The sequence below is a fragment of the Mercenaria mercenaria genome, chromosome 2, assembly GCF_021730395.1.
Source record: "Mercenaria mercenaria strain notata chromosome 2, MADL_Memer_1, whole genome shotgun sequence".
NCBI classification, from domain to species: domain Eukaryota; kingdom Metazoa; phylum Mollusca; class Bivalvia; order Venerida; family Veneridae; genus Mercenaria; species Mercenaria mercenaria.
This window is the reverse complement of record NC_069362.1, coordinates 51,562,082-51,571,878: the sequence shown is the minus strand read 5'-3', so window position 1 is coordinate 51,571,878 and position 9,797 is coordinate 51,562,082. Positions and strand designations below refer to the sequence as shown.

At 33.2% G+C, this 9,797-nt stretch overlaps 1 protein-coding gene and 1 long non-coding RNA gene across 4 annotated transcripts in view; both read left to right on the top strand.

The window, feature by feature from the left end:
- Positions 1-242: 242 nt before the first annotated feature.
- Positions 243-4,946, top strand: LOC128555121 (uncharacterized). Its single transcript, XR_008369804.1, has 3 exons — positions 243-1,715; positions 2,270-2,345; positions 3,718-4,946. It is a non-coding gene; the product is annotated as an uncharacterized LOC128555121 (long non-coding RNA).
- Positions 4,947-5,480: 534 nt separating this feature from the next.
- The window catches only part of LOC123562200 (nuclear factor NF-kappa-B p105 subunit-like), a 57,153-nt gene continuing 52,836 nt past the window's right edge, over positions 5,481-9,797 (top strand). Inside the window, exons 1-2 of one of the 3 annotated variants that reach the window (XM_053536593.1) lie at positions 5,481-5,667; positions 5,883-6,027. In XM_053536593.1, the coding sequence (XP_053392568.1) occupies positions 5,913-6,027 (115 nt within the window). In that variant the 5' untranslated portion in view covers positions 5,481-5,667; positions 5,883-5,912. Of the gene's footprint in view, positions 5,676-5,878; positions 6,028-9,797 lie in introns of all 3 variants that reach the window. The other 2 variants (XM_053536592.1, XM_053536591.1) reach the window with 2 other exon arrangements.

The window sequence follows — 9,797 nt, the reverse complement described above, 5'->3', positions numbered from 1 at the left end:
TTGAAAAGTTACGTCGACTTTGTTGAGTGTCCCACTTCACATCACGAAGCACACTGGTAACGGTTTTCAGTTGTGTCGTGAATACTGTAGGCAGTGATGGTGGAGCGTTTCTTTGTGGCGAAATGCATTACTTAATATTAATCAGGAACGCAGCTTTGGGTTGGCTGAAAAACAAAGGCCAGGAAAACCAGTAACAGTCAATGAGATAAAGGCTGATTGGATAAAAAGGGTAATGTTTACCATAATCAAAATCTAGCAATAAAATGTTTCCTGTGAAATGTGGAATATTTTACAAGCGTCTGGATGAATGCCTGACTTTTTAATTGCCACTTAAGATTAAAAGGGGTCAGTCGTGATTATATAAGTAAAGCACAAATGTACAGAACTACAGTTTATTCTACACTCTCATATACATACTAAGAAAATATGTTATATAGAAACAAGTTGTATATACCAGCTTATAAGACAATATCACAGTGTCACTAGGCATTTGACCTTTTCATGCTATTTAACAAAGTAGGTAGGTATCATTGAAGAGAAATTGTAAAAATTGAATAAATTAAGCCTATACAAAATTACAAGTTTTGGTGCCTGGCATTTTATCTTATGAAAAGGATCACATTTAATTGTCATCTCTCAGTTTAGTGTGTTTCCAATACAATACAATACAATACAATACAATACAAATCTGTACAAAGATCCTTTGGTGAAATGTGCTAATTAATTTTTTATTAACGTCTCATTAATGTACAATATCCGGTATAAAATGACAGTGTGTGTTTGAGTGAAGTAAAAATACTACAATTATTAAAATAGCCTAAAACATACCAGAGGAGGACGTGTGCAAGCCAGGGGAAATCACACCTTCACGCATGTTATATCAGATCGGAGATATTGAAACCTGGTGACCGGGTGCTGTGAATTTACTGATGATGGAGAAACCATATTATGACACATAATTTAATACCAATTAAGATATTCAGCATTTGACATTTATTAATTAATCAATGGACCAACTGCATGTTTTATCAAAGAGCTATAAAAATAAATATATGTATTTTATAGTTCTTTGGTTTTACCAAACCCGAAAGGCAAATTACTGATATTGGCATACAGACACTAAATAGAAAAATGGCGCGAAAAAAATGGCGGATACAAATAGTCCTCAGTTTTTTTGCTCTGTAGAGCTATTTTCCTTATTTTCTTTGCAATCTTTTTTTTTGCTACAATCACACGACAGATCTATGCTTGACATGTAGGTAGCATTTTCATAATGAAATAACAACATTACAAATTTTTTCATGGAAACGTAGATCATACACCACCAGTATAATTTGGGGTCTCATTTTTAGCTGATTTTGCAGTTTGTGTGTTTGACTGAAATTATTTTTCTTGCATCAAACATGACCCCCACTTTTCTTTTGATTTTTAATTAGTACTGACAATATTCTTCAAGAAAATGTAGGTTACAGAAATTTAAAATGGGTCCTGATGTGTGCCACGGTCATTGGAATTAGGTCAATTTTATATAGAATAAAGAACAACAACTATTTAGTGTGTTATAACCTATTTAAAGTTACATTTGTTATTTGCGCTGCGCGTTTGGTAAAAGACATGAATACAGGTCTTTACTCCTCTGGGACAATACACCCTGGGACTTTACACCTTCCAAACCTGAGACATTACTCCTCCAAAAGGGAGGTGTAAAGTCCAAGGTTTTATATATATATATTTACAACTTTTTCATATATTTAATTATTTTATTCAAAATTATGAGTATAAAATCTTGTTTATTTTTTAAAAATCAAACTTTATAGCTGTAATAATACAAAAGTGATAATGATTTGTGTCACACTTTTCTAAGTTCAAGATTAAAGCAACCTTAATATAATTGTTATGTTAATCAATTGATCATCACAAAAGAAACATTAACACCTGAATCTTTGATGTTTTAATGACCACTGATTGATAATATTTAAACATTAGCATCTTATAAACACAATAATTTACCAAGTTTGCACACCCAAATATAGTAACAAGAATTTCAAAAGTTAATTGATCCTTTGATGATGATTGCATTTAAAAAAATTAAAAGAATTAAATGTTTTGTGTGATATACTCATAATCGGAACAATGTACACTAATTATCTGACCGGGTATATATGTTAAGACTACCTTGGAATAATGTCTTATTCTAAGATTTCATTTATGTTACACCGTTATTCTTTACTGGATTACAATGTCAAATAAGTGTGCTTTTTGTTCTAAGACTGTTGCTACACGTCATCTTGCCTTGTCGTGTGACAACTGTGGAAAATGGCAGCATATCAAATGCGGAAACTCTGGTAAGTGCTTTTAAATTACATAAGTATCAAAGACATTTATATGGATTTGTTCAAATTTAGCATCTGATCATTTACACTCATTTATGTTCACTTAACACTTAATACAAATTAGATTTTCACTGGAGGTATTTTTAAAATTTCGTTTTCCTATCCTGGTTGCCCAACCAAGATAGAGTTATTTTATCATAAGTATAAATTTAATAAACATACTTTGCCTAAGGAAATGTATAAATATTAGACATATTGTAATATATTTGTAAAATATTTGCATTAAAAATTATGTTTTTAGATGAAATTCATTAGAAACGCAAGTTTGAAAAAATATTATTACCTCCCTTTGCCTTTCTTGGTTGCGCAACCAAGATAGATTGAAAATAAATTAATTCAGAAGCTACACACAGCTTTTAAACTTGCATTTTGGTTCAGATTGTTCAATAGTTGATATGTCTATCAAATGCAAATGTAAAACCAGACTTTGTATCGAAATTTTAATAAAAAGAAATACTCTGCTTTTTATATACTTTCATATTAAAGGGGAGTAATTGCAAAATTTTACAAAAATGATAAAATATACATTTCAAATAGGAATCTAACTCTATGTAATCGGTCTTTTTGTTCCTTAAATAATTCTCTACCAGAATATACAAAAAGTAAAAAATGTCATTAAATGTTGTTTAAATGTGACTGACCACCTTTAAAGATTTCCATTTCATTGTTTACTGTTACTGAAATAAGAAAATGGTTCATTATCTACTTCTGAAAATGTGGTTTACAGTAGTTAATTTTATTCTCACATTCCGTCACATTACATCAGTCTCTTTAAATAGTTAATTTGATAACATAAAGCACATACCTATATTATTTTCCTTATTTACCTTTTTTCCACTAAGTTTTTAGTTCTTTCGGGAGTTATTATTGATTTTATTGTACAAAAGTGGAATTTATTTCCTCAGGGTTGTGGGTTCGAGTCCGACGTCTGACCGGATCTGTTTTTATAAGTTTTATGTGCAAACTAACAATTTACCGGATCAAACGTATCGTAATTTTTATGGTTCATTTACTGAATCTTGTCATATTTAACCGTTGTAGAAAAAGTGGAAGAAAAATTATTTTAGAAGGGTCTTATACAAAATTACAAAGTTCTTGTCACCAGCGTTTCCGGAAAATAAATACTACACAAGAAACAATTGCAATTCATAAAAATATGATGCATAAAATAATGTTACAATAAAACAGGCATCGATAACATTACATTACGTAAAAATGCATGAACCCTTGGTAACATGCTATTTTGAAAATACAGTCATTGCGTAAATTAACTAAAACATCCGAAAAGGCATATAGATTTGACACTTATTTTTTCTTTTCCTAGGTCAATTACCAACCTCACTGGGTCAAGTTCTATAACTCTTAACATGTATTTTGAGCACTTAGAAAATCCATTAGTTGACTTACGTAAGGAATTAGTTGACAAAAATCTGATTAATCACCTTAAGTCAACAAAGTCACAATAGAATTAAATTACTTTGTAGGGGTCTCACGTAAAGAATACAAGAAAATTGTTGAGGAGGACAGAGACATCGACTTTCTCTGCGATCCGTGTAAGTCTGCGCCTCACAACCATGAAGCTGAAGACATGTCTCGTGAGGAAGAGGTCATGGACGTTCAGTTCAGCGACACCGAGGGTGATCCACTCAATGAGTCCGTCAACGTGCATGACATGCTTTTGAGCCATGAGAATGAAATGATAAATTATGAAAATTATTAAAAAAAGTGATATATCTTTGAATTTGTTCTTTTCCTTCTTTAAGTTGTTTCCATGTGTACTTTAATAAAACAATATAGGCATGTGATATGTGGGAATTAACTAATTGCTAGACATAATAGCATCTCTGGAATGTGACATTACTATCAAACAGTGACACTTGCTTGAATTGGAATTTCACAGGAATGTGAAAGATAATATTAACATGTAATTTACGACAATATATTTTTTTAGAATTAATTCTTTTATTTTGGACAATATATATCATAAAGCAATGAGATCAGTTTTTAAACAGACAAATGTTGTCTCAAATATATGTATATTATCTTTTAAATTAAATAACTTCATAATACATTAAAAAATATTTTAATATTGTTTTATAAAATGTAATGACTGATACAAAATGCATTGACAAACACCTTTTAATTATCATTTTTAATATATAATCTTTCTACCTTCACAATAATTGACAAATAATCCTAAATTGGTCAATTACAATTCACATTAAGTTTGAAACAGAGTTATAATAATTTTAATACTGTAATAATTAAAAAAATGTTTAAAAATGAGTTATTAATTAAAATATAATAATTATAAATAAATATGTTAAAAAATGAGTTATTAATCAGAAAGCTGAATAATACATAAATCTGAAAAAAGCAAATTTCAACAAGACAGAAATTTATTTTTGAACCAGCATCCATTCTTAAAACATTTACAAAAGAATTAAAATCTATTTGGAAAATATCAGTCAGATTTGGCTAAATATTTTGTGTTGAGAGCCTACAAAAATACCCAATTAACTTTTATTTCCCAAACAATTTCAATCTATTTCATTAACATCAACAGTGGATTAATATCCACATGCCTAACTTTTTATTATCAGTTACTCAGTGTAAGTGTGACAAACTCCCTCTATTTAATCAAATCAATTTCAACTTAATCAATAATTATTACTGCCTACACAAATAATATCTTTAGTATATAAATAAGGAACAGAACAGTTCTGTTCTATAAATAAGGGAGGTGTAAAGTCCTAGGGTGTAAAGACCTGGAGGAGTATAGTCCAAGGGTGTATTGTCCCAGAGGAGTATTGTCTCGATACCAAAGACATGACTCCCAACCAAATCTGTGCAACGGTTGGTAAATCGTCGCGTATATAACCAACGTACAAAAATTTGTTATATGCGCTGCAGAGAACATTACTATGTATAGCTATTTTGTTTGTAATGGAAACCTATGGAAAAAATCAATAGCAGTGCCTGACCTGATGAAATTACATACGTCCGCATATTTAATAAAATTCCGAAACATAGAGAAACTGACGGATATACACGAATATTTACGAACTTTTGCCGTGATTCAAATAGCCAATCGGAGAAAAGTGGGAATTTCCCTAACTTCAGATTTTTCTGTGCAATGTATGACATCAAACAAATTTAAAGTCATAAATAAGTGTTTCAGCCGTTGTTGATTGAAAATATATTTAGGAAAACTGACTTGACAATATTTGTATTATCAAAATTTATTTCTGTGTCCTGAAATAATAATGCAAAGGTAATGTGGTAGGTTGTTTACTAGTTTGTTTCTAAAAATAGATTTAGTGTAATTCGGTAATTTCCCTTCACTTTGCACAGGTTTGTTACAATAACATTAGTTAAATTTTTTAACATGACATTTGTGATAGATTCATTATTTTTGCAGCTTTTTTGTGATAACTTTGCGGATCCTTAGCAAATGCTCGCTTATTATAACTCATTCGTTCCAGATAGTTCGACCCGGATTTTAATTTACACCAGAAAATGGATGAGAATGGAAGCAGTAGAAGTTCGTCGGATTCAGTTGATGTGTCTAATATGGACAGCAGCCCCCCGCTTTTAAATGGACACTTTGATATGGAACAGTTTAGCGATGAAGGTAATCCTATTAGTAAAATAACTTGATCATGATTACATTAGACAGGGTGATGGCAACTGTACGGGTCGCAGCCCTTCACTTTAGACATTATGGCAGCTAATAAAATGAGCCATCTCAGAATAAGTTCAGACAAGGGTTCATGTGTAGTATTAATGTATATGTCCACTAACTTGCCAAGAGTTGATGCTGCAAACCTTACATAGCAGCTCGTCTAATGAACAGTTATTCTTGTATTCATATCAGACCTGGATGATCTAGGGAACGTTTTGACTTGATACCGGATGATCAATTACTTTGAAATGTAATAAATTAATTGCTTGGACTTTAAATTACAATTTTAACAATGAAATTAATTAATGTAAAATAATTACGAGAAAATATAAGTAATTACATTCAATTACCAGATGAGATAACAACTCAAAATGCTTTTAAACATGAACACCGATCAGTTAAAGTTTTATGATTGAAAGGTATTCATAGAGCTGCATACACATGATAATACACACAGAGACAAATTTCAGTTCCAGTATTGCTTAACTGCATTTTTTGCACAAAGAAACATCAATGTCTGTGAGAAAATATCACTCAGTCCTAAATTAGCAAATAAGTTGATGGTCAGTCCTTAATATTTTGCCACTAATATGAGGCTTGGGTACAGAAGATGCAGCTGCAGCCAGCAGTGAATTTCACATTTAATACCCAGGACTTAAACAGGTCTGTCTATATATCCTCAGTTCCCATTGATAAACATGATTTTGTTCATTAATAATTATTTATACCATAAACCACTGTGTGTGTGTCTATGTTGATGGTATAAAGGCCTTAAAACAAAATTGGATATATCTGCAGTTAACTTTTCTGGTTTCTGTAACAGTGTTCAGTGTTACTTCAATAAAAATCAGAAAAGTACTGGTGCAAGTTATAATTTAACATTATGATTTGATTTGATTGTTTAAAAAAAACAAACCCAAAACATTGGCAAACATTATCAAAGATTACCAGTTTGTAATTATAAGACAGTTATATCTGGTTTAGAAGAAAGGAGCTAGATCATGAATCAAGTTTATTATTAAATTTCTCAGTATGTACATACTGTAACATAAACATGAGATTCACATTTCAATAATAATAATAATAATAATAAAAAATAAAAACACATGATCAGTAGAGGACCATTATGGATTAATATTGAGTCAGACTGTATTTTTCTATTTTTATTTTTCACAGGTATGAAATGCAATTAAGCTTGTTTAAGGGCAGTGTCACTGGTAATAATTATGTCTCCCCAGGAGACATATTGTTTTTGCCCTGTCCGTCCGTACGTCACACTTCATTTCCGAGCAATAACTGGAGAACCATTTGACCTAGAACCTTCAAACTTCTTAGGGTTGTAGGGCTGCTGGAGTAGACGACCCCTATTGTTTTTGGGGTCACTTCATCAAAGGTCAAGGTCACAGGGGCCTGAACATTGAAAACCATTTCCGATCAATAACTAGAGAACCACTTGACCCAGACTGTTGAAACTTCATAGGGTGATTGATCATGAAGAGTAGATGACCCCTATTGATTTTGGGGTCACTCCGTCAAAGGTCAAGGTCACGGGGGCCTGAACATTGAAAACCATTTCCGATCAATAACTAAAAAAACGTTTGACCCAGAATGTTGAAACTTCATAGGATGATTGGTCATGAAGAGTAGATGACTCCTATTGATTTTGGGGTCACTCTGTCAAAGGTCAAGGTCACAGGGGCCTGAACATTGAAAACCATTTCCAATCAATAACTAGAGAACCACCTGACCCAGAATGTTGAAACTTGATAGGATGATTGATCATAAAGAGTAGATGACCCTTATTGATTATGGGATCACTCCATCAAAGGTCAAGGTCACAGGGGCCTGAACATTGAAAACCATTTCTGATCAATAACTAGAGAACCACTTGACCCAGAGTGTTGAAACTTCACAGGATGATTGTACATGCAAAGTAGATGACCCCTATTGATTTGGGGGTCACTCCATTAAAGGTCAAGGGCACAGGGGCCTGAACATTGAAAAACATTTCCAGTCAGTAACTTGAGAACCACTTGACCAAGAATGTTGAAACTTAATAGGATGATTGGTCATAAAGAGTAGATGACCCCTAACAATTTCGGGGTCACTCTGTGAAAGGTCAAGGTCACAGGGGCCCGAACATTGAAAACCATTTCCAGTCAGTAACTTGAGAACCACTTGACCCAGAATGATGAAACTTCGTAGGATGATTGTTCATGCAGAGTAGATGAACCCTAACGATTTTAGGGTCACTCTGTTAAAGGTCAAGGTCACAGGGGCCTGAACATGGAAAACAATTTCCAGTCAATAACTTGAGAACCTCTCGACCCAGAATGTTGAAACTTCATAGGATGATTGTTCATGCAGAGTAAATGACCCTTATTGTTTTTGGGGTCACTCCGTTAAAGGTCAAGGTCACAGGGGCCTGAACATTGATAACCAGTTCCGATCAATAACTTGAGAACCACTTGACCCAAAATGTTGAAACTTCATAGGATGATTGAACATGCAGAGTAGATGACCCCTATTGATTTTGGGGTCAGTCTATTAAAGGTCAAGGTCACAGTGGCCTGTTCATGTAAAAATCATTTTTTGGAAATAACTTGAGAACCACTTGACCTACAATGTTGAAACTTGATAGGATGATTGGACATGCAGAGTAGATGACCCCTTTTTATTTTGAGGTCACTTGATCAAAGGTCAAGGTCACAGGAGCCTGAACAGTGACTTGAGAACCACTAGGCCACGAGTGTTGAAATTTAGCGGGATGATTGGACATGCCAAGTAGATGATCCCTATTGCAGCCAACCATCAGTGTCTCTTTGACTTTTGCTCCTGACCCCTATTTACTTCTTGCCTATAGGACTTTGCATTGGGGGAGACATGCGCTTTTTTACAAAAGCATTTTCTAGTTATATATATATTTGTTCAACAAACATGGTTTTGTCCACTGAGTTAATATATGTGGCTTGTAATTCCCAATATATTATATTCAAAAGCTGCACTATAATTATATATAATGGGAAAAATGTACAAATTATGTTCAGTTACTCATGAAATGTAATTTAATTTCCAAAAATGAATTGCAATTAGTTACAATTACATTTTTAATTACCCCAGGTCTGATTCACAGTAATGATTAAGTGGATCTGCCTTCACATAAGCTCACCTGTATTGTAGTCTGTGATTAAGACTTTCAATATGAGAAACTGAGTGCAGGATTATTATCTCTACTTTATTAGTATTGCATAATTTGGAATAATTATGTCTCCCCCAGGAGACATATTGTTTTTGCCCTGTCCGTCCGTCCGTACGTCACACTTCATTTCCGAGCAATAACTGGAGAACCATTTGACCTAGAACCTTCAAACTTCATAGGGTTGTAGGGCTGCTGGAGTAGACGACCCCTATTGTTTTTGGGGTCACTCCATCAAAGGTCAAGGTCACAGGGGCCTGAACATTGAAAACCATTTCCGATCAATAACTAGAGAACCACTTGACCCAGACTGTTGAAACTTCATAGGATGATTGTACATGCAAAGTAGATGACCCCTATTGATTTGGGGGTCACTCCATTAAAGGTCAAGGTCACAGGGGCCTGAACATTGAAAACCATTTCCGGTCAGTAACTTGAGAACCACTTGACCCAGAATGTTGAAACTTAATAGGATGATTGGTCATAAAGAGTAGATGACCCCTAACAATTTTGGGGTCACTCT